Source organism: Malaya genurostris, chromosome 3 (assembly GCF_030247185.1).
Source record: "Malaya genurostris strain Urasoe2022 chromosome 3, Malgen_1.1, whole genome shotgun sequence".
Lineage (NCBI taxonomy): Eukaryota > Metazoa > Arthropoda > Insecta > Diptera > Culicidae > Malaya > Malaya genurostris.
In genome coordinates, this window is record NC_080572.1 from 279,815,079 (window position 1) to 279,840,021 (window position 24,943).

At 37.8% G+C, this 24,943-nt stretch overlaps 1 protein-coding gene across 9 annotated transcripts in view; it reads right to left on the bottom strand.

Moving 5' to 3' along the window:
* LOC131439247 (glycogenin-1) overlaps positions 1 to 24,943 on the bottom strand; it is a 46,046-nt gene that overhangs the window by 15,868 nt on the left and 5,235 nt on the right. For 6 of the 9 annotated variants that reach the window (XM_058610024.1, XM_058610031.1, XM_058610025.1 and 3 more), the window contains exons 2-5: positions 12,219 to 12,354; positions 8,272 to 8,736; positions 8,026 to 8,206; positions 1,291 to 1,518 (exon numbers count right to left, since the gene is read on the bottom strand). In XM_058610024.1, the coding sequence (XP_058466007.1) occupies positions 1,291 to 1,518; positions 8,026 to 8,206; positions 8,272 to 8,736; positions 12,219 to 12,354 (1,010 nt within the window). Of the gene's footprint in view, positions 1 to 1,290; positions 1,519 to 7,793; positions 7,836 to 8,025; positions 8,207 to 8,271; positions 8,737 to 12,218; positions 12,355 to 24,943 lie in introns of all 9 variants that reach the window. The other 3 variants (XM_058610028.1, XM_058610027.1, XM_058610029.1) reach the window with 3 other exon arrangements.

The window sequence follows — 24,943 nt, forward strand, 5'->3', positions numbered from 1 at the left end:
GTGAAGACATTGTGCCGTCTTGAGCTAGTTTCAATTTTGATCAGTATCTAACGGGGCAAAACAGATTGGAAAAAAAATGACATGCGTATGCAACTGGGTAATGAAAATCGCGAAAATGTTTCCGCATAGACGGGATTCAAACCCGTAGCTAGCTCCTAACCGGGAAAATTGTTTTGACAATCAAACTACCCTACATGTGAAAACACATGAAGATTTTGCTTTTGTCTCCTTGGATACCTATGGGATGCATCATCTATTTGATGATTTTTCGGCAAAGCAGAAGTGAAGATAGACTTGTGAACCGTGGTGTGTGTTGTTTTTTCGGTTGGATGTGTTTCCATAGAGCTATGACTATAATTGAATGCTAAGTGTGGCCAAGTAATGCGAAGCATGCTTGGTTCTTCTAGTCAATTGGGCTGTCTCTTCATGTGTTTTCATATGCTTTGTAGTTAAATTGGTAAGGTTTTCATTACCCAGTTTTCCCCGTTAGATACTGATCAAATTAATAAATAATGCTGAAAATCGAGTCTACAATTTGGGCTAGTACAACCTGTGGAAAGATAAAGTGTAACATATGAAGATGTTTTTCAATGATAATGATTTTGAATCAAACCACGACGGTCTTTACACCGAAACCGTACCGCTCAACAGAACAACATTGTGTAGATGCCGAATTCACGTGCATTCGCTGGCTTTGTCCCATTTGACACCGTTGATCTCACGTGAATGCCAAATGAGACCATTCCAGTATAACTAAACGGTGACAGATCGATTCGATACCTGGACAGAAAAAAGACAAATGTCAAAAAGAAGGATTGAATAAATAGGGATGAGGACGCAACAAACTGTATTTTGTATCCTGTGGTTGATGACGTAACAAATAACAACAGCTAACTACGTTAGAATATAATATTTCAAACAATGATAACATGAATTATCGTCTATCAATAGCCAGTTTTTTGTACCTAGGATTAAGAAACGATTCTTGACAAGAACATGCGATTTGATAGTCGATCATTCATCAACGAAAAACAAAAAAAAACATCCAAAAACATCACAAGTAGAATATGACACTTACACACTTACACTTACATGAGAGATATATAGGATATAAGCCAAACAGTTTCCGTGCACGTTGACTACTGTAAATTTGGACAAATTAGTCGTTTGTAATGAAACGCATGCATCCAAATGAACCAAAACCGTCTAGGTGAAATGTGTTCTGTCTCCTCAGCGTTCAGCGTTGGAACGGAACTGCTAGCTAGCAGCAATACAGGAGGGACTACCTACCCCGTCACCTTGAGATGCTGGTTGGTGTTCCTGTTGATGATCGCCATCGCCAGCGCTACCACCACCACCACCACCACCATCTCCGGCACCCTCACTACTAGCAGACGTCTGCTGTTCATGTCGATGCTCACTGGAGTGATCTATCGGAGCATTCTCCAGTGGTCCCGGTTCCCAATGACTCCCTTGATCATGTCTTCCGGTGCCATGATCAACCCACTGCTCTGTACTCTGAAAAACATTAGCATCGTGGTAATGATCGTGATGATGCTGCTGCTGATGAGTGTTATCTTGGTGATGTGCATGATCATGTTGTGGTTGTTGTTGCTGCAGCCACAACTGATGACTACGTTGTTGCTCTTGTAACCGTTGGTTGTCCAGATATTCATAATACAACCTTTCCTCTTCTATTTTCTGTTGTTCCCGGGCTTTCTGTTCTTGTTCCTGCTTCAACAGGTAGTCTTCCCACGGGTCCTGGTAAACGACGGGCTCATCGTACGATCGTACTTCAAACTCCCACGAATTACCGTTCACGTCGTGGTGTTGTTTGTGCTGTCCGTGGAGAAAGTTGTCCGTTCCGGAGGAACGATACGAGCTACTAACCTGAATTGGTTTTATCCAACGGCTGAAAACTTGTTGCTGTTAGGAGGGGAACAAAACTCAAATCTCTTAGCACCAAACAAAAGAGTGTTAATCAATCGGGGTGAAAAAAAAGCAAAAACAAAGCGGAACATCAGTCACAGGATCAATCAGGAACGCAGATTCTAGTCCACCGTAAAAAGTGATAAAACAGGATGACAATATTGTTTACGATTGCAAAAAAAAAAGAAAATTTCTCCTTTATTTCGGAATAACGACTACCAACTTTTAACTAACATATGCTTTTGTAAGATTTAACATTGAACGAATTTAAAAACAAAATTGCCTCATTTCGAAGGTCAGTCGAATTATGGTCTATCAGTCGGTTGCATAGTCTTCTGGATGCGACTCCAGATGTGCTGGAATGCGTCACGACCGTTGAAATCCGCATTGCCCGATTCCCAGCACTGACGACGGAGTACCTCTTCGATGCGTTCCTGTTCGGGGGTACGCGGTTCGCCGAGTTTCACGCTGGACATGGCCAGAGCCAAGCCGCTCTGTTGAAGAGTGACACAAACTGTATGAAAGGGACAGTGAAGTTTGTTGGTGGGAAAAAAACCCCGGACTAGTGAACGTTTGCAAATGCGTTTATTAACTCTACGTTACCACGTCGCTGAGCGTCGCTTGTCGGCCATTGAGTTTTGTTAGCCTTTTCCACAACAAAAAAACTGTGAGACAGTGCAAAAATCCTGATAAGATCCTGATTAAAGATTATTCTAGTTAGCATATGTCAAGAGTTGTAGCTTCGAGTCAATATGGTCTATGTCATGCTGATTTTTTTTTCACTTTCGAACTGAATGTTTGAATTTTGCCTAGATCGAAGGACTTTACTTTCACTAGACAACCAATAAATGTCTCGCGGTGTCACAACACTGGCCAAGTGCAAACAATTTCCTTCACTGTACTAGACACGAAACGATGATCCAACTGGGCTAATGTGAGTATAAAAACTATGACATCCCAAAACGAAACCACCCGCGATAGCAATGCAACTAACAACAGTACACTGAGGTCTTTTTTACGCGGTTTAAAATTACGTAATTTTGTTTAGGTCAACTTTCTGACACTTTTTATGGAAATATTTTTTGATATTACACCAGATCTCGACGTTTCATGCATTTCTAAGTCATTTGGCATCAAAAAAATTCTATTTCGGAAATCTCAAAATTTTCAAATTTCAAGTCCGCAAAGGCGACTTTTTGAAAAAAAAACATTTTATTTGATATTTCTAAGACATTTGGCATCAAAAAACAAATTTCGATTTCGGATATTTCAAAAACTTTTCAAGTCACAAAGTCGACTTTTTGAAAAAAAAATTTCTTTGATATTTCTAAGACATTTGGTATCAACAAAGAATTCGATTTCGGAAATTTCAAAATTTTTCCAAGACGCAAAGTCGACTTTTAAAAAAACGTGTTGTTTGATATTTCTAAGACATGTGGTATCAAAAAAACAAATTTCGATTTTGGAAATCTCAAAATGTTTTCAAGTCCCAAAGTCGACAATTCGAAAAAAAATTTTGTTTGATATTTCTAAGACATTTGGCATAAAAAAATCGATTTCGGAAATTTCAATAACTTTTCAAGTTACAAAGTCGACTTAAACAAAAAAACGTTTCGTTTGATAGTTCCAAGACATTTGGTATCAAAAAAAAATTTCGATTTTGGAAATCTCAAAATTTTTTCAAGTCCCAAAGTCGAAATTTTCGCAAAAAAAATTTGTTTGATATTTCTAAGACATTTGGCATCAAAAAATTCGATTTCGGAAATCTCAAAATTTTATCAAGTACCAAAATTGACATTTCGAAAAAAAAAATTTGTTTGATATTTCTAAGACATTTGGTATCCAAAAAAAAAATTGATTTCGCGGATTTTTAAAAACATTTTCAAGTCACAAAGTCGACTTTTTGAAAAAAAAACATTTTGTTTGATATTTCTAAGACATTTGGCATCAAAAATCAAATTTCGATTTCGGATATTTCAAAAATTTTACAGATTAAACAATTTGAAGGTATTTGTCAAATAAACAGCCATTTATACACTATATTTTGTTTTGTTTCGTTTATACAGGTTATAACCTTTAGGTCATTTGCCTCTTCAAACCAGAAAACCTTTCTGATTCTATGCGCGGAATGGGGAATCGAACCCAGGCGGGGCCTGGGGCTGAAAGACATCGACTTTTCCATCACGCTATATCCGTCCCGCACTGTATTATGATTTTAGAGATTAATAGCAATAAATTGGATTGTGTCTAAATTTTTGACTAAAACTTTTTCTTGTTAAATACTGATACTCGGACAACTATTATTCGACTTTAAATTAAAGTTATGCCACAAAGCAAAGCCTTGGTATTACATTCCTGTAACGGAATTTGACCTTCTGTTTCAACAGACTTCGCAGCCGATTCAGAGTGTACAGAACCATTGCATGGCTGGTGCTATGATCCTACTGACACTACGAATCCTTCCAGGTCGGGGCTCGAACATACCGCAACTGGCTTATAAGACCAGTGCCCTATGCATTAAACCGCCAACCCGGGCCAAATGCCACAAAGCAAGTAGAAATAGGAATTGTAAGACTAGGAAGGCGTAGAAATTTTTGCAATATTTTTATTCAAAAAATTGACTAACTTCAAGAAAATTGCTACACTGGAAAAAAAATTAAATTTACACGACATGTAAATCAATAGAAACATGGAATAGACATGGGTTGAATCGGAAGTTTGATTGAAAACCATCATCAATGCAAAACTAAATTGGATTGCATTGAATTGTCAATGAATAGAAGTGTATCTTTCAATAACCGCTTAGTTTTGCGAATTGTATTGAAAGGTACAGAATTGTAAAGTAACTTCTCGACTTAACTTGTTTAATTCTCTGCTCTAAATATGTGCTTGGAAATAGATGTAAATTCACAAAATATTTTTATCGGTGTATAACCGCTTATTTGTGCACAGCTCGAAAAATTCTAATGATTTTACATCTTATAAGATGCACATAAATGGAGCGTCGTATTTCACGTAAGTTTATATTCAAGATCATGTAAAATTGTGTGATTTGAAAAATACATGACTTGAAATCGAATGAAATAGAAAACAAAAGATCGATAGTAACTGCGCGACTTGAACCGAGAAGTATTAGATCACAAAGCTAGTCAGTTAATCGACTGAACCACAGAAGCACATATCTGCTTGGTTGCTAAATGGAGCATATACATCCATTCAGTAACACTTGCTATCCGAGTGCAAATTATCTTCGGAGCCTGTCAAATTTTGTACGAGTGGATAATTGCGTCATTTGAAAAGTTGAATAGTTATGAAATGTATCGTTTGTAGAACTATGTCATCTGTAAAATTCATATTTTTTTTCTATGTAGGATTTGTCATATTTCGACTACAGCGAGGTCTTTTTTTACGTGGGGAACAAGTACCGCGTAAAAATAAACCGCTTAACTTCGGAAATCCACGTAAAAACCGCGTTACTTCGGATATCCGCAATCTGAAAAAAAAATTGTTCGATGCCAAATGTTGTCGACATCTGATGTTATCTGAAAAAAAATTGACTGGGACACACGCTAATTTTGCCTTTTTTTATGCCGATTTTAAAAAAAAAATGTGGTGTAATCTTAAAAATATTTTTTGAAAAAAAGTCGAAAAGTGTTGACTTAAAAAAAATCGGAATAATATCACATCACGACGTTTCATGCATTTCTAAGACAAAAAAAGAAAACAATTTTGGGAATTTTTTTTAGCAAAGTAGCATTTTGAAATAAAGTTTATGTTCGTATATTCGAATCCAACACTGAAAAAAATCGGTTTTCAAAATTATAGTCAATTTACAAAAAAAAGAACACCACTTTCGAGTTCAATGAAATTTTGTCCCAAAATAGGTCACTACGTTTCTTTATGTTTCCGGTTATTGGTTTCAGAAAAAAGAACTTTCTCTTTTACATTACTGATACTTTTTGCAAATATCGGGCAACCAGTATTCTTCAAAATTTACTGTCAAACTGAGATTTATTTAATTTTTGGATGATGATGACTTTTATTTTTGTTTAGTTTTCGATAAGAAGACACTGTAAATTTTTTTGATAAAAAAAAAAAGTTTATTTTTGTGGTTTGGTTTTGAAATTTTAAAGTCAATTTTTTCAGTGTAGGACTCGATATAAAAGTATTTCATTATTTTCATTGGAAAATTCGACTGATTTTGTGAAAACCTATAATATAATACTTTTTTGTAGGCTTTAGCATTTTTCGTCAACTATATTTGAATAAAAATGGTTCAAAAATTTCAGCCCTTCCCAAAAAACAGTCTATATCAATTTTGAAAAAAAAAACAAAGGATGCAATGTGACATTAAGACAAAGTCTGCATGTCCAGAAAGTTTCATTCAAATCTGAGAAAATTCTACAACTGTGAATGTGGTTTAGCGCGAAATTCGTCAAATTTAAGTCAAATATAGAATGCAAAATTTTCAATTTTACCCAAGTTTTTACATACATATTTTCATGCATACGGAAGTTTATCATCATGTTATGAAACTCCCTTTCGAAAAAAAAAATTCTGGGTACGCGCCTGTCTGCGACCTGTGGAAGTTTCAATTAAATATGTTTATTGGACAGAAAATGGTTGATTTTGTTGTAAAAATATGACGAAAAATTGCATTTTACAAAAACTTTACGAAAAAAGGTTCAATATTTCTTTTGAAAAATAATTATAATGATCAAAAAGAACCAAATTATCAACACTTGAAAAAATAAAAATAGTTTTTTTCTGAGCGATTTTACGAATTCTGGACCCAATATTCAATTAGTGTAAAAACGAATAAATCGAAATTGTAGATTTATTATACCGTTTTCGTTTATTGATCAGAGCAGCCCGAAAGCTGACCCGGAGTCGCCCAAACAACGTTTGATATGTTTGTTTTAGCAACCTGAGGTCGCTCTAGATCGGACTCCAATCGCGTGGTTTCGCTCTTAAAATTTTCTCGGGTCGCACCACGCATCCAGCCGAGTTTGTTTATTTCATCTTTTTTTCATGAGTTGTTGTTTAGGGCGCGTACCACGTGTTCGTTTTACTCGGAGTCAGAGTAGCCCGCGTCTAGGTTCAAAAACGAAAACGGTATTAGTAAAGCAAATCTAATGGCAATGGAGTCCCTAACATTGAAGAAAATTCTATTTAATGACGCATAACACGCGTTTTACCATCGGTTGCTACGATACTTCTCACGATGCTGACCTACTCTTTGTTTCCTTCCGATAAAATCAAAGTTGGCTTGGCACTCTTTTTGCGCCAAATACAACCGAAACCGAACCGAACATTTTCTAAACCAATCAAGGCCCAAATTGTGATTGTGAGTGTCACTCATGTCATCGTCATCGTCAGTCGTTGTTGTCGCGTTCGGGAGCAAACCGTCGCCATTGAAGAATTCGGAACCCAAGACACGCTTCAAGCGGAACATCAATTCGTGTGTTTTGATTATCGATACTATCTATTTTGATTTGAACCGAAGGTAAATTTAGCAAACGTAGTCACAACATTGTCATCCAATTTCATTCACTTTCTACCGCTACAGACAACTACGGAAGTGCGATTCAACGAAAAAAGCCAATAGGTTGCAAAAGGGATCGAAACCGAAAATGTTAGGTTATCTACACAACAATTCTACCGACAACCGCTACTCAAGATCTATTTACAAGTTTTAGGTAGGAATTATTAACGGCAGTCAAATTATACAATAAAGCAGCTAAAAGCGTACAGTAGGGTGAACGAGAGTTAATAAAAGCGTTTGCAAAAGCTCTACATATATTACAGTAAATTCAAAGAAAAAAACTGAACACTGAAAAGCGTGTGCGGGGTTTCCGCCTTACCTGTTTACTTACATCTATTGAATCAATCCATGAAAGGTCAGACTTGAAAATGGGAGTATTGACAGATGCTTCAATTGATTTTTTTTTGTTTAAATTCGCCACGCATGACAGCAGGTGGGATATGGTGAGGAAAGCAGTATTCATAAACTTAACATCGGGTTGGAGGAAGCTTTGAGTCGAGAACAGGGAGGGCAAGAAGGTACATGAACTGGAACATGAACCTTGTACTTACCATTTCCGAACTGAGACGTGAATGGATATCTTCGCAGAAGATATCCCACCAGTACTGCAGGAAGCTTGCCAGATGGTGATAGTCACCGGGGACGTGCACTCGACGCGTTTCTGAGTTAAAGTTCTGTAGCCATGGTTTGACCGTTCCGATGAAGTGCAAAATTTTTGTGTTTTGACCGAATCTAAAACGAAGAAATGACAGTGAAAGCAACTGATATAAGAGGTTAATAAATTTCCAATCACTCACTGCTTAAATGCCGGAAGGTACGAATAGGAAGCCACCGACGATGTGTTGTACACGAACGGTAGATGTTTCGAGATGTCCTTGGTGGCCCAATCGCTGAAGTACAGGTTCAGCAAACCCTGATCGCCCCCATCGAAACTTCCATGCTGGACGGCGAAATCCAGTATACTCGAGAACGTGTCGATGCTGGGTCGATAAACGTAAACGCCCGAGTTGAAACAATCAGGCCAACCTACATCCGGGGCGGCCGACAGTTCCTCCCGTTCGAACAGTTCGTCGCAGTTTCGCAGTACCAGTGTGTCGGCATCGAGGAAAACGCACTTCTCGAACTGCACTAGCCGCCAGCAGTGAATTTTGGTGAATGTGATTCCCAGCTCGGGACGTTTGAGCAGAGCCAAATTGGCGTCGTCCTTCGAGTCGAGCAGGTTGACTTCTTCGACCACATTGAACACCGACCGAAGTTTCGTTCTGTGAATGTAAGAAAAAAAAGTGTAGTCAATATATGTACTGTGTGTGTGTATTCATCTGAAAAGAATGCTTCAACTCGTCGAGGTACAAAATTTTCAGTTTTTAATATAATATTTTTAATTTAATATAAATGATCCATAAGAGATGCCCAACAACACAGCAATCTCTCTAATCGGTACAGAACGATTTTGCAACACGATTTGCTTCGCCGATTCAATGTTTTCTTCAGTAACATATGTTGTTTGGCGGCCAGGGATCTCATCATGATCCAAGCTTGTACGACCACCTTTGAAGCGTTTATACCACTCGTATGCCTGTGTTTTTCCTAGACACGATTCACCGAAGGCCTTTTCTAACATTTTCAACGTTTCGGATCACTTAAATCCATTTGCAACACAACATTTGGTGCACGCACGTTGTTCTAAATTTTCATCCATTATAAAAATCGCCACACGAAAATTTTTCAACTTCTTTGTATAGACGCCAAACAAAAACTAATCGTACGATATGCGTCAAAATTTGACAGAATGTGTATAAAAGTGTTGCCAACGTTAAGCGAATAAAAGTTCACGATTGGACAAGCGCGGGAATTTTAAAATGAAAATTCCGGTTCTTTTTTGATCATAAGGTATTGCTTTCAAAGCTTGTAACTCCAATATTCTACCCGAATATCACTTTGAACCGTCTGCCTCAAGTGATGTGATGAATTGCTGTATAGATTAAAGGTAAGTCAAGAAAGCAGACATTGAAAAGTAAGAAAATGTTAACTTGAACCTGAGGAATATTCATTTTATAATTGTGTTGTTTTACCCATCGGCTGACAGAGAATAAAGAAAATGAAATGAAAATTGACATCATAAGAGGCTAAGCACGGCTATACTTTTCATTTGGCAAACATCAACGTTACATTTCGTCTAAATATATCTGAATGTATTCTTGCATATTTGATGTGACTGTTTGTAGTTAGAATAATATTCTGAGAGCTAGCGTAAACCGAAAAATACATTCGACTGTGAATTTGGAACACCATCTAACGAAAATTAGAAAATTTTGTTTGTTCAACCACTTTGATTAATTTGTTTAATTGATATTACAACACAAGCTGTATTGAATATAGAATTGAATTTATGTCGCAAAGATTACCATCGTAGCAGAAACACGCCTAAAGTTATACCCATCAACGTCAAGTGCGTTACGCGTAAATCGGTACAAATCATGGTGTATTATCATAACATGAAAAATAATACAGCGATAAATTTTTTAATATTACCATTTAATTCTGTTATATGTTATGTTATACTTATAACAGAATTAAATGGTAATATTAAAAACCTGTTTCAATCCACCTAGTGGTGTAATGATGCCTTTCTCATATCAATCATACTATCATATATAATACTGCGATTCTTGAAAGAATAGCCGAAATCGGTTTGATTGACCGTCTACTGATAAAAACTATCAATTGGAAAATATTTGAGGTCGAATTAGAGAATTTTTTAAGGTTTTACCCCATTTTCAGTGATGGTATACAATTTTTAACCCACTTCCGGAAGTCGGATCCGCATGAAATTCAGGAATTACGTATGGGACCACAGGACCTTTCATTCGAATCTAAGTTTGTGAAAATCGGTCGCGCCATGTATGAGAAAAGTTAGAACACATATTTTCTTTTTTTGCACATTTTACCCCATAACTCCCGAACCGGAAGTCGGATCCAAATAATATTCAGGAATTTTGTATGGGACTTCAAGACCTTTCATTTGAATCTAAGTTTGTGAAAATCGGTTTCATCAGCCATCTCTGAGAAAAGTTAGTGCACTTATTTTCATTATTTTTTGCACATTTTACCCCATAATTCCGGAACCGGAAGTCGGATCCAAATAATATTCAGGAATTTTGTATGGGACCACAAGATCTTTCATTTGAATCTAAGCTTGTGAAAATCGGTTCAGCCATCTATGAGAAAAGTTAGGACACATATTTTCTTTTTTTTTTGCACATTTTACCCCATAACTCCCGAACCGGACGTCGGATCCAAATAATATTCAGGAATTTTGTATGGGACTTCAAGACCTTTCATTTGAACCTAAGTTTGTGAAAATCGGTTCAGCCATCTCTGAGAAAAGTTAGTGCACTTATTTTCACTATTTTTTGCACATTTTACCCCATAATTTCGGTTCAGCCATCTCCGAGAAAAGTTAGTGCAAAAAAACGTTACATACACACATACGCACATACACACACACATACATATATATATATACACACACACACACACACACACACACACACACACACACACACACACACACACACACACACACACACACACACACACACACACACACACACACACACACACACACACACACACACACACACACACACACACACACACACACACACACACACACACACACACACACACACACACACACACACACACACACACACACACACACACACACACACACACACACACACACACACACACACACACACACACACACAGACATTTTGCGTACTCGACGAACTGAGTCGAATGGTATATGACACTCGGCCCTCCGGGCCTCGGTTCAAAAGTCGGTTTTCACAGTGATTGCATAACCTTTCTATATGAGAAAGGCAAAAATTTATCCTTGTAAAATCATTCTGTTCAAACACTCAAACGAAAAGTTAATGAAAAATAATATTTTCCCCCAATCATGACACGTTTTGCTCATTTCTAGAATCGGAATATTGCGCGTGCGGACAATGACATAGGAAATAGGTATACTGTTCGTTTGGTACACATACCCCACTAAGCAAGTGGTTGGAAATAGTGAAGCACATGGATCAAGTAGGCGCAGTAAAATTCGTTCACAAAAAAGCTCGTTGCGCGAGTTAGCAACGGAGCTACCCGAACAAGGATAGCGAGAATTGCTGACGAACACGTTAACATCGGCGCCAACCTGACGGGACAGACAAGAACGCTGACGGAACATTTCGCACCTGAAGACATCGATCTATGGGAACGGAGAAAAGTCACGTCCACTAAAAAGTGCAATTTGGCATTATGAGCTGTAGATACAATTGAATTGAATAATAAAGTTAGTTAGATTTTAGCGAGTGTAACGAGTGGTTGTCTTTTTTTTAAAGAAATTTAGAGAAGTGAACATTTAACTCGCGTCAAACGATTGTATTAATAATCAAGTAATTGATAGTTTGCTCTGCAGCGGGCAAGCATTGCAAGAATGTTTGGGGTTTGAGCGGTTAGTGGAATGAAATTGAAAAATCAGACGTAAAGTTATCTCTACTTGAGACACTTATACTGTACTCGAAGCACAGTGTCTCTACTGATTAAGTCCCGAACGTACAGGAATTTACAATTAAACAGGTAATGCACTGATGAGTCGAAGACGAAACGTAAAAATAAGTGGATCACGGTAACAGCCGAAAGAAGGTAATCGTCACACATCTAACTACTATCCAACTATACTTACTTCATAGCTTCCGACACACCCGGTGTTATCAGCACGGCTAGCTGATGCGCTGTGTGAACCCGTTTGAGGGAGTGCGCCACCACGAGGGCCCCCAGCGAGTACGAATCATTGGTCGCTAGTGTCACCCAGGCGAATTCTGTGGGAAGAAAAGAAAGTAAAAAAAATTAATGTTTTATTATTACACAAGTTTAATTTCATCATCATACGGCCCATAATGTTTGGAATGGATGGACAACCTACTCATTCTAGCCGGATGTTCGAGCATGTTCAGTGAAAGCTATAAAGTACTGGTCGGAGAAATATGATCCATGTGTGAGAGGTGGATGGATTTTTTTTTCTTTCGGTGAGACGAAACTTTTGATTTGTTTTTCAATAGTTTTAAAGAATGGGTAATCTAACCTAAGGGAAGAAAACAAGAAAAGTATATACCGAAACAAACTTCAATCAAGACAAATCTGACGTAAATACCATCAGTACATGACAATTTATATTTTCATTTATTGTATCATGTCTAAGATTTGTGAAATATGTGGGCGGTAGCGGCAATAAATCAAGCGGTAATTTTTTAATAATCTCTAAACAGAATTCTAAAAATGAATCATGATAACGAACGTGACGTCCTAGTTGTTATACGGATCTCATACTGAAAACCGATATATAACAGTTGCGATCACACCGAAAATCAAGTCATTCATCACCGTACTGTACGAGACGACGGTAGACGATCGATTTTTCAAATGGATGCATCATGATTTCAAGATCAGACGACAAAACCTACCTACCGTGTGCAATAGTGAGTTGCAAATAGTTTGGCTAAAAATAGCTTTTTCCGGCTTCTGTCGACATCACTGAGATTGGCCCTTTTTTATAACTCAAAATAGAACCGTTCGGCATGTTGAAGTGTGTTGAAGTCTTCTAATCGCCTTACCTTACCTATCTACCAATATGAAAACCGCGTGAACTTTTATCTTTTAACTTTTATTACTTCTGTCACAGGGAACTCAATTGCGTAACTAACCTCGTGAAATCTAATCAGCGATTCGAATTCTTTAGTAAATCTTCTGCATCAAATGTATCGGCTACATTTATTGCACCGTGCGTTATCTGTTTTCGCAAAATCGTAAAAGAATACGTACACCCGAAAAACGGAATGTTTCCGAGGTCTTTTTTTACGAAGTATTCTTTTCACGTAACTTTTTTTACGAACCAAATTCCAGATAACATAATTTTTTACGAAGTAAATTAAACATAACTTAAATTTATTGACGAGCCTACTTCGATAAAAGAGCTATTTTCATTTCATGATTCCAAGATGGCGACTTCCAGTTGTTGATATTCTCTGAAAACCTTTACAATATGGGTACCTTCGAAACGGATTTGAACAGTTTGTGTCCAACGCAGTCCAAAATCGCTTACAGTCGAGACGACAAAAACAAAGACAATACAGTGAACAATAGAGTATTGAAAATGAGCGAATACCATCTACAAAAGTCTGAAACTTGACCTTCGCGACCAAATTCAGTTTGGCAGCAAGAGACAAGTGGTTCCCAAACTTTTTTGGTCGAATGCCTATCTATATATATAAAAATGCAGAGACCATTCTTTGTAATCGCATCACGTAAGAACGGATGGACGGATTTACAAGATTCTTTTTTTTTTTTGTTTGATCAGTTTTTACCTCCACAGGGTTCGTACATCAAAAAAATTAGGAAAACTTGTCGGAAAAGTGCGAAAAATCCATAAATTTGTTTTATATGGACAATGGAATTTTCCGTTGAAAAAGTCGCCTATGCTTGCCTAGATCTACGAGTGATGTTTGGCGCGCAACGAGTTGCATAAGTGTTTGGTCGTCGAAGAAAAGAATACTAGATCGTAGAAAAAATTTGTTTGGCGCGCAACGAGATGTTTTGTGTGGAGATTTTACATGCATACGTGATTAATTTGGTATCAAAACTATTGCTTGGTAAATAAATGACAGAATGCATATGACTGTATGACCGCTGCAGGTAGAAGAAAAGTTCTGGTATCGATTACCAGTTGAAGAATTGTTCGTAATAAAATCAGATGAATAATATTGGTCATTGTGAGTTACCATAATGGATTGCGACTGCCATTTTCTATTTCATATTCTGTGAATATTGTTAAAATTGGTAAGATAAACATCAAATTAAAATTTAAGCGTCGTCTCTCCAAGCACCAAAAGTTCCACAGTACCTGAAAAGTATTGAGTTTATTAGAGCTTTAATGTACGCGCGGTACTTTTTAGCAACTAGAACGTACAGAAAATGTTCCCAGAAATTTTTTTTTGCTGTTTTAAAGTTGTACAAGGAACTTCTGCAAAGTTTGTTCTGTTGTGTCATTCAAGTTTGAGTAATTCCTTAAAAACGGACTGTTGGGAATGTTTTGTATGCTACTTAAGCCAAATCCTTTTTTACGAACTTTTGGTTACTTGGGCTAAAAACAAATTGTAAATATATCCTACTCTACCGAATGAACAGCTCTAGAAGAGAAACTCTGCAACATTGTGTTAAGTTTATCAATCCAACATTATGGTTAGCGAGCTTTTTATCGATTACCGGAAGTAAGAGTCACATAAAACGTGGCACCTTATATCCATTCCGTCGAAGCCGTTAGAGAAGGATCTCTGCTCAGTTCATTGACTCAAAGGATGAGATGACAATCTGTGCTTTTGCTCAATTTTAATATAAGTATTTCACATTTTCACAATAATTTTTTGTGATACTCCTTTTTTGAGCTAAAGCGTGTGTGTCGCATTCCGTTGATTGTAGGTTAGGTAATCAGAAAAACAATGGAGACATACGTAAAACACTTAGTCGTTTGACAATTCTGCTGTCCGAAAACATAAATTCGAACAAAAACTTTTTGGGCGAGACGAAGTTCGACGGGTCAGCTAGTTTTAAATATATTGTTCGTTCTACTGCCCAACAAGTAGAAACATATTATTCAAATTCTGCGACAATCCACATTTTTGCAGTTAACTCGAGATTTAAATATAAAATAGATCGGTTGACACAAAAAATAATTTGCTTCACAATCCCAACGCGGTAGAAGTTAATTGTTAATTCAAGACCCTATCATTGAAACATTGGGTGCGAAAAACAACAACAACAAAACCTCACAACCGTAAAAATGAAGTGATATCGACTGGTAGAAGAATGAAGTTTTTGAGTGTGAAATTGGATCACAGGATGTGAACCTAACCGACCGTGCACATGCAGATTAAATACCAAGTTCTTTTCTAGCCGGAAGTCTTCTGCGTTGTGTATCATAACATCCACAGTAGTTCAGTTGGCAGAGCGACCCCACCTTAACCTAGATTCTGGACCTGGATTCTGCACCAGAATTCTGTTTTCTGAACTTCTGACAGAGCTTACGAAACTAAACTTTGAACCTATTTTGCACTGTGAGCCTGATTTGGATTCTGGACCTGAGTTCTCTAGGATTCCTCAATTCTGAAGAATACTGACCCCGGATCAGCTCCTGACAGAGTTTTTGAACCTGAAACTAGATCCTGAACCTAGTTTCAGAACATGGCTTCACCTGGCTTCTTGAACCTGGGTTATAGACCTGAACTCCTGACAGGAATACATAGGTTTTCATGTGATTTGGGCATAAGTTCTGATCCCAGGCCTAGATTCCGGGTCTGAATTTCTGACAGAAAGTTTAGATCTAAACCTAAAATCTGAACCGGGAAGCAGGATCCTGGGTCTGAATTCCGAACGTGAATCTGAATTCTGGATTTGATCTCAGAATTCTGAACAAGATTTTGGACTCGAACTCTGAAAATCATTCTGACCATCTGGATTGTATGAATGTATCCGGAATGGCAAGCGAATGGTACGGATAGGCAATTAGGCGACTACATAAGGCAATTTCATCTTACATCATTTGTGCTCAAGGCGGGAGACACCCTTGTAAAACGTTGATTACCTATGAGAATCAGCTGATTACATGTCAGTTTTGTGAACAACCCGCACACTACGGTAAACCATGCACTGAAACTGTGAAAAGGACATCTTCAACCAAAGACAAGAACAACCGTTCAGCAACGGTAACTAGTCAACCCAGTACCTCTGCTTCAAAAACGTTTTCAGCCTCAAATCAGCAAGCAACTGCAATCAATGTCCAATGTGCGAAATGCAATCTGGAAGTTCGGTGAGGATAAACCGAAAACGGGTGGAAAAAATGGTCCCGCTAACCCTCAGTTGGATAAACGTATACTCAAGGCGTTCGAGCAAAAGAAGGAGGTTTTAGTTCGGGATGTGGCCAAAAAGTTGGCACTTCGAAGTCAAATGTTCTTCGCGCTAAAGAACGTTTGAATCTTCGAACCTATAAGAAGCCGAAACAACCAAAACGTAATCGGAAACAAGAAGCATCGATCAGGCCGAGGGTTCGAAAGCTGTACATTACGATTCTTGCTGGAAATTTGAACTGCATAATCATGGACGACGAAACCTACGTGAAACTCGATTACAAATCCTTGCCGGAACCACAATATTATACGGTGCGGAAAGGGCAAGTGTTAAACCAGTCCGAGACATCGATTGAAGTCGGTAAGATTTCTAAACCCTTCATCACCACTGCTTCGGAAACATGTCTCGGCAGCCGAAACCATTCAACAGTTCGAAAAAGATTAGAAAAAAGTGTCAAAACTTGTCGCCAAGAAGTCTGTACGGAATTTAATGAAGAATTAATGAAGAACGTTCGCAAGAAGGTGCGCCAGCTAGTCTACAATGGCTAAGTAGCAAATGTTGAGAATAATATTTTGTTTTTGTGGTCTATTATCAGTATATCGAATAAAATTTGAATATCTAACACTAGTGATTTATTTACAGCGAAATCAAAGTGCGTCCATACTTTCTGGGACAGTCTTTAGGTGACGGTTTAAAATTTTTAACGCTTAACCATCTCTGAGAAAGTAGTCAGTTTTTTTTATTTTTGAGTATTTCAACACTATTTTCGGTGCTTCCAGAATCGGTCACGGTATATCTGGGGACAGTGAGTAAGTAATCAGCTTCGGTGTGTGCATCGTTTGTGAAAACGTGTTGTGTTTCCTTCTTCCGTGCCAGCACGTACCGTTGCTTATCGGCTTTGTATCTTCATTTTATATGGCGGTTTGAGAGCTTTGACACTCTTCGCCCTGTAATTCCATAACCGTAAGTCGGTTACGGATAAAATATCACAGTAGCTTTTGAGACAATAAGAGTATTAATTTAAATCAAGATTTGTGAAAATCAGTTCAAGCATCGCTGAAAAATCGAAGTGAGTGTTACTTTTTGAGCTGTTCTTCACCACCACCGGTGCTTCTGGACCTGGAAATGGGAGACCAGTACTGCCGAATTAAGTTTATATGCTCACAAACTAAAAAGTTCTGCAAACTAGGAGAATGTAAATCGGTTGAGCATTTGCACGTTTTTTTCCTAATTTTCACATATTACCCTATAACTTCGGAACCGGAAGTCGGGTTTACATGAAATTCAATTGCAGGCTATGGGACCATAAAACCTTCCATTTGAATCTATGTTTGAGAATGGCAAAATACGCTCCTGAACACGAATTTTTTATACCTATCAGTCTGTAATTCCGGAACCGGAAGTCTTATCCGGATGAAATTTGGTAGGGTTTTATGGGGTTGTTAGAACTTTCACGTTTTTAATTCATTGCACGTTTTCAATTTATTTTTCACATTCTACCTCATAATTCCAGAACCGGAAGTCGGATCCAGATGAAACTCAATAGCAACCTATGGGACTACAAAGCCTTTAATTTGAATTTTAGTTCAAGAAAATCGGTTGAGCAGTCTTTGTGAAAATTTTGAGTGCATTTTTTCTTCTTTTTTTTGCACATTTTACCTCGTTGCTTCCGAACCGGAAGTCCGATCCAGGTAAAATTTAATAGCAATCTATGGGATCAATAGAACTTTTATATAAACTTAAGTTTGTGAAAATTGGTCCAACCATTTCCGAGAAAATCGAGTGCACATTTTGATTACATACACACACACACATCGAAACACACACACGCACAGACATTTGCTCAGTTCGTCGAGCTGAGTGGAATGGTATATGACATCCGACTCTCGGTTAAAAAGTCAGTTTTCATAGTGATTGAATAGTCTTTCTATCGTGGATCTTCCTAGTTGGTCACACAAAAGCATTAAAATAGCTTATTTAACACGAGTTTATGTGTGCTATTCTAGATGGCTTAGAATATGCATTAGAAAACTAAATTCATACTTTAATTTAAGTTAGTTAAAGAGACGTATGAAATTAAGAAAACTACAAACAATAATAAAGCGGAACACTTTCAGTGAAAGCATCGCTTACGAATCACGACATGATAATAAACAATGACGCGTATGAATTGACCTTACCACAACCTATAGTTTTAAAGAACAAGAAATTTTTTCCAGATAAGGTTATTCTTAAAAACTCGGAAAAATAAATAATAAAACATTGTCTGGAGAAATAGAAATAAAAAAATCACTTTGTTGAACCAAGTGACAGCTTAGTGAAGAAAAGTTTTCATTGTTGAAAGTAGGAAAAGGGGAATTCCTGCAATTGGGGCCTTTTACGACATGGAAGCAGGAACCCAGTGGATCTATACTTGGCTATACTTTTTGCCGACGGATTCCACACGACATCTACGCTGGTTCTGCCCCGAAAAAGATAATAGGTACTATCAAAACCCTTTCTATGTTGTGAACTATGTTGCAATACTTAGCTGATTAATCTGTGTGGATACTACTGCCTGAGCCTTCGGAGTTTTCAACATGAGCATACCTGTTACGTCTAATCACGTGAACACAGCACAATAAGCAATTCATCCTTTTCTTCGTCTTCCTTTAGCCAATCTGCAGTAATACCTTGCAGGGACTAAATACAACAAAAACCACTAATGAACTGAACTACCTGTTTGAACACGGCGCATTACTCATGCGTTTTCCCAGGCACGAACATATATTACAGGTACCAAGCAAGTCACTTTCGTTTCAATGCAAAGCCAAATTCTACATGTTTCATCAAGAGTGGGAGTATGTTTTTATTGCTTTTGATGTTTATTTGCATGTGGTTTATACAAACCGATTTGCAGAGTTATCGATGAATGTCTAAACCTTTTTCTGACAGTACGAAACATTCTCCATTGTCAATAGTGATGAACATAACCTGGAAGCGACGGTTTTACTGATTGTTTCGTAAGCCATGAATGAATTTGCAAGATTTGCAAGTGCCGAATCCACTTATCCCTGGTTTCTGTGTTCCTTCGTTCCGTACATTGAAAGCGATAACAGCGAGTATTATGTAACCTTAATCGGAGGCAACGGTTATCACATTGCGCACATAATAAATACAGCGCCAAGATGCATTCTGAAGTGACGGATGAGATCAGGAAGAAGCAGAGGCAGGTTGAAAACGCACAACCAGAGGAGGCATCGAAAAAAAATACTTTCATTATCAGGAACAAAGCCGTGTTTCCGTTATCATCACAGGTTATAAATACAGACAAATACACACAGCGTATTCATCGGTGGGCTTTGCTACTAGCTTCCAGTGCGTCAGGATTATCAGCAAATGTTAAAACTTTTCTTGACAATTTTATTTCCAAGAAAAGGTTTGTGACTAAGACAAACTCCAGACTGAGTATTATTAGAGTGCCTATAACCTATCTGATTATAGTCACTCTAATGCCATTTTTCATTGAAAAACACTGGTGGCGTGGATTGCTCTGATTTTGCACTTTCGAGCAGAAATGCAACATTTTGACGGTGTTTCATTGCCATTTCTGCTCGAATGTGCAAAACCAGAGCAATCCACGCCACCAGTGTTTCTCAATGAAAAACGCCATAAGTATTATGTCAAAACTATTTATGGCAAAATTAAACTGGTCGTAAATAAAGTGACGACAGTCGTCCAGTTGGAAGAAATCAAACTTATATCCTCGGAATTATAAGACTATTACCTAGGCCTCAAGGATTTCTCACTAAGAATCAGTTTCTAAATTTGCCGAAATGTTCTACCATCGCTTTGCATTCCGCACGCTAGCATAAACGATGCAAGTCAGCATCGGGACAACTTTAATCTCTCCACTCTGGCGATTGAGCTCAGCCCCGAAAAAAAAACAAAATCGACGCTCGTGTCCTACGTGGTTTGCCGTATTAGCCTTGAAAGTCCCGGTATCATCGTCCCTCGAGATGAATGAATCTTTCGACCCGAAACACGAATTCCTCTGCACCACCATCATAAATCGCTCCCTCAGACAAACGACAGGCGAAAGTAATCGAGACAACAATAACGACGTTTCGGTTTGCTCTCTCTCGACCCAGTGACAACCAGTGCCGGCTAATTATATAAGGACTGTTGAAGCATGAAGCGAAGTTCACGCCACCATTAAAATTAAGTAGGCATTGGATTTTCGTTTTTTTTCTCTCTCTCTAAAGAAGAAACAGTTAGTGTGTATTGCGACGATGCCGTCGATTGAAAAAAATTGACTGAGGCCTTGAAAATTTCTCTGGTGATATGTTTTCGGGATTAACTATACGGGCACGATGAATGCACTCATAATCGAAATGTCTTCATCTGCTTTGTCAAGTGTGTGTGTGTGTGTGTGTGTGTGTGTGTGTCTGTAGAAGAGGCTGCTGTTGATCAATTGAATTTGTTCTCCCTAACAACGCCGTTTGCAGGGTATGTGTGATTGAGTTGAATAAATAAACGAGATAGTCCAATACTACTAATCGGATTTTAGCGATTGATTCACAGAAACGATGAATACACGTTATGATCATAGTTGTCTAACTAGACAATTTTTCATTGCAAGAAAGAGATTCCGAAGTTGAAAAGATTTGTATTTGTATTGTATTTGAGTACTGATTGTACCATATTCTTAGCACTTTGTTAGGAGTGTATGCATCTAACAAGGGATTTAACTATTGCAGAATCTACGACGCGTAGGAGATGCGCATGCTTTTGTCAAAGTGGGCTGTTTTTGCTTTTCTCATACAGAAAGGCTATGCAATCGCTCTGAAAACCGACTTTACAACCGAGGCCCGGAGTTCGACTCAGTTCGTCGAGATCATGAAATATCTGTGTGTATGTGACAAATAATGTCACTCAACTTTCTCAGAGATGGCTGATCCGATTTTCACAAACTCGGATTCAAATGAAAGGTCCCTTGGTCCCATGCAATGTTCCTGAGTTTCATTTGTATTTTTTCAATTTCATTAGTATTTTTTCACAAGCGAGGGCGAAACGAGGTGCACATTTTTATAAAACTTACTACAAAATTCATGTAGTTGGCAGACCTTGTTAGTTAACATATAAAACTACTTTGGGACTACTAGTCACCGGTTTCCGCGTCCGAAAGTACCGATGATAGTGAAGAAAATATCCAAAAACGAAACTCACTTCGATTTCTCCGCAAAATCGGTTAAACCCATTTTCGCGAATCATGATTCAAATAAAAGCTCACATTGTCTTAAAATACACTGCCCAATTTCATGCAGATCCGACTTCCGGTTCTGAAATTATAGGGCGATCAAAATGACGATGCAAAACCGGTACGCGACGATGCGTGAGACTTTGCTTCGTTCGAAGCGAGCTTTGTTCAATTTCGTATAGTGTGCAGGGTTGCCACATTTAAATCTATATTTTCCGGGTGAAAAATATGCAAATTTGTAATTGTAAGCTGTAATCTTTTATTCAATTTGTACCTACTTGTTAGTGTTATTACAAAATCATAACAACGATGCTTTTCTATAAAAGTACACTTATTGCCTTTCTCATATAGAAAGTTTATGCAATCACTTGAAAAATTGACTAGAGAAAATTGGCCCAGATGCCTAACTGTTCTATATCATTCGACATAGTTTATAGATATGAGCAATCTCGTAGTCCCATATGTTTTTTTTTCATAATTTTTTTTCTTCAGCTCCTTTAAGTTTAACGCGGCCGTCTAACAGTAAAAAAAATTTTTTTTGCTGGATCTGGTTATAATTTTTCGCTGTTATCTAGCGAATGAAGGGGGAGCAGTGGTTCGCTATTCACACTCCCGTTCATTCAGGAATCAGAACAAATTGGCTCAAATGGCACGTTCCCCTTGATATTCCCGTCCATTCAGCATCACTGTTTTTGGCGGAACAATCGTTAGTTTGTCGTGAATACGACTTACTTTACTATGGGGCACCTTTTCAAAATTAGCCATATGGAAGAATGGGCAGAACTCAATCGTGAATATCTCGACTTGTATTAATTGCAGCAACATAATTCTTTCACTATGTCATCAAAAATATGATCAGGAATTTAGGATAATATTTTGAACAGTGTGAGATAACCACAAACAACTCAAAAATAAGGTTTTCTGAAAATTTTATAACAACGCGGAAAACTCTTTACTTTTGCTTGGGGTTTTCGCGCAAGGACGACGATTTTGAGGTAGTCAGGCACATATCTTCAACTGAACGTTATAAAAGGGGAACCATGGACAAAAATCGATCATTTCTTCTTGTGCGTTGGATGAAAGCAGGCGGCGGGGCGAGAAGACGCATTCAAACAGCGGCATCGGAAAGCGCACATTCTGCGTGGTTTAAAAAAGAAACGCACACGTCATAGTTCTCTTTGCCTTCCGGTCGTCAAGGCGGGAAGACGAATTGAACCAGTTTCGCATCATTTGGCACTGCGAGCGGATGTGTTGGTTTATACGCAAAGCTAGTTTCAATTCAAGCAAGAACGATTGCATCAGCTACTGTTGCTTTGCATTGGAGAGAAACAAAACAAGAAACGAAAAGTGGACAACATTATATAAAATCAGCCGTTCTAATGGCTCTAAATGTTATCTAAAGAACTAATAAGATTACTTCTTTGAAATTCGAAGGTAGAAATCATCAGTTTAGTGAAAATCTAAAATAATTTGATTTACTTCGATCGTTTTCGCTGTGCGAAAATCGTTCGAGATAAATGTTCCGAACTGTGCTAAATATCGTAGAGAATTCCACAATTTGGTCCTTCTAAAAGGCAGAAATGAATCCTGTACAGCATCTTGATAGTTTCTTTCAATGAAATATGCAAATCCGAAATGAGATAATCGACATCAAAAATCGATGAAAAGTTTAATAGTGAAAACGGGGAAAATTTCGCAATTCATATAATCGATCAACTATCAATTCGAATTCGAAAGTGTAAAGAAATCGTGTCAGTTTTATCCGTATTCACGACATCCAATTATGTCTCTGACATTACACACCCGTACTTTTTTTCACAAGCCTTGGGAATGTTACTAGCTGCAGCTGATGTACTTTGTTCTACAGGGGACACTGATGGTTTCGTTTAGGGGAATGCTTGGGGTTGGTGTGAAGGAACACCGTTGTCCTTTGGTGTAGTTGTCTCCTTGTCCAGTCCAGTTTATCACATGGCTTACCGTAGTGAACCGCTTTTTGGCAATATTGACATGTGGCCATCTGATTGTCATAGGTAACAAGTGATTTGCACGGAATTCTTGTATCTTGACCGAAAATCACATAAGAAGGTATAGGCCTCTTTAAGTGTATGCGTAACAAACGTACGCCATTTAGAATACCGGGGAAAAAATTCTTCCACTTTTCTTTTTCGATATAGAAAATATCTCCATATTGGGACATAGTTTTACGAATATAAGGATCGGTGACGCTTGAGGGCAAGATCATGCACACGCACTTCTATAGCACTATCTTCCATATATACTGGAATGTTGTACTTAATGTTCTCGTGCTCCACATAGTGCACATTGTTATTATCTTTTGTAATTTGAATTGCATCCAACTCTTTATAAAACTGGATGTATACAATATTATTCGTCTTATTGCATTTAAGTAAATGCACACGTTTATTGTCAAGATGCATTTGCTCCTTAAGCAAACCTTCAAGTTCTCGTATCGAAGGTCGAATTTTACACTGCCGGAAGTCAACAATAATTGTATTCTTTCGCAGCGGCGGTAGCCTTTATTCGTTTGGTTCACTGATTTCGAGATCGTTCTATTGTTCACTACACAATACTGTACTTGGTTTCTTCCGTCCCGAACGTAAGCGGTTTTGTTTTATCGACTGACTTGGATGAGATGTGAAAGCGAACTGAATAAACTATTCTTGTTTTCACTCCAAACAATTTGAACGCAACTCGTATGCCACAAAATATTGAAATATCAGTATACCTCTTCTAATAATTGCTAAGAACTCCCATTCCCATGATTAACCCTATGCGATACGCTAGAATGTATGTCAGCTTAGTTCGTACAAATGAAAGGTTCCAGTCTCGTTTACAGACGAATAGACGAAATGCAGTGGTTTGGATTCGACAGTTTAATGTTGGCAAATTGACCGTTCGAATGCATTGAAAACAGTTAATCCGATTTCCTAAAACTCTTCTTTCTAATGTGAAGATTAATTGTAATCAAATGATTATTTTTGTTTTGTTTTGAATAAAACATTTAGAAAGCATAACAGGCATAGCAAAATGCTTGTTTCTTTTCTGGATAGCCCTCGAAACATCTAATTTTACCATATCTATTTGGTACTTGGAAAACACTCGATCGGTAAACATGCTTTATTTCATGTTAAATGCCCGTTTTTTCCAATGTAATAAATATGTAGACTATCGAAAACATGACAAAAATACTTACCTTTTTCTAGGTTACATTTGTCTCCTTTCAGACTGTCTACTGCGCAAAGTGCATTTAT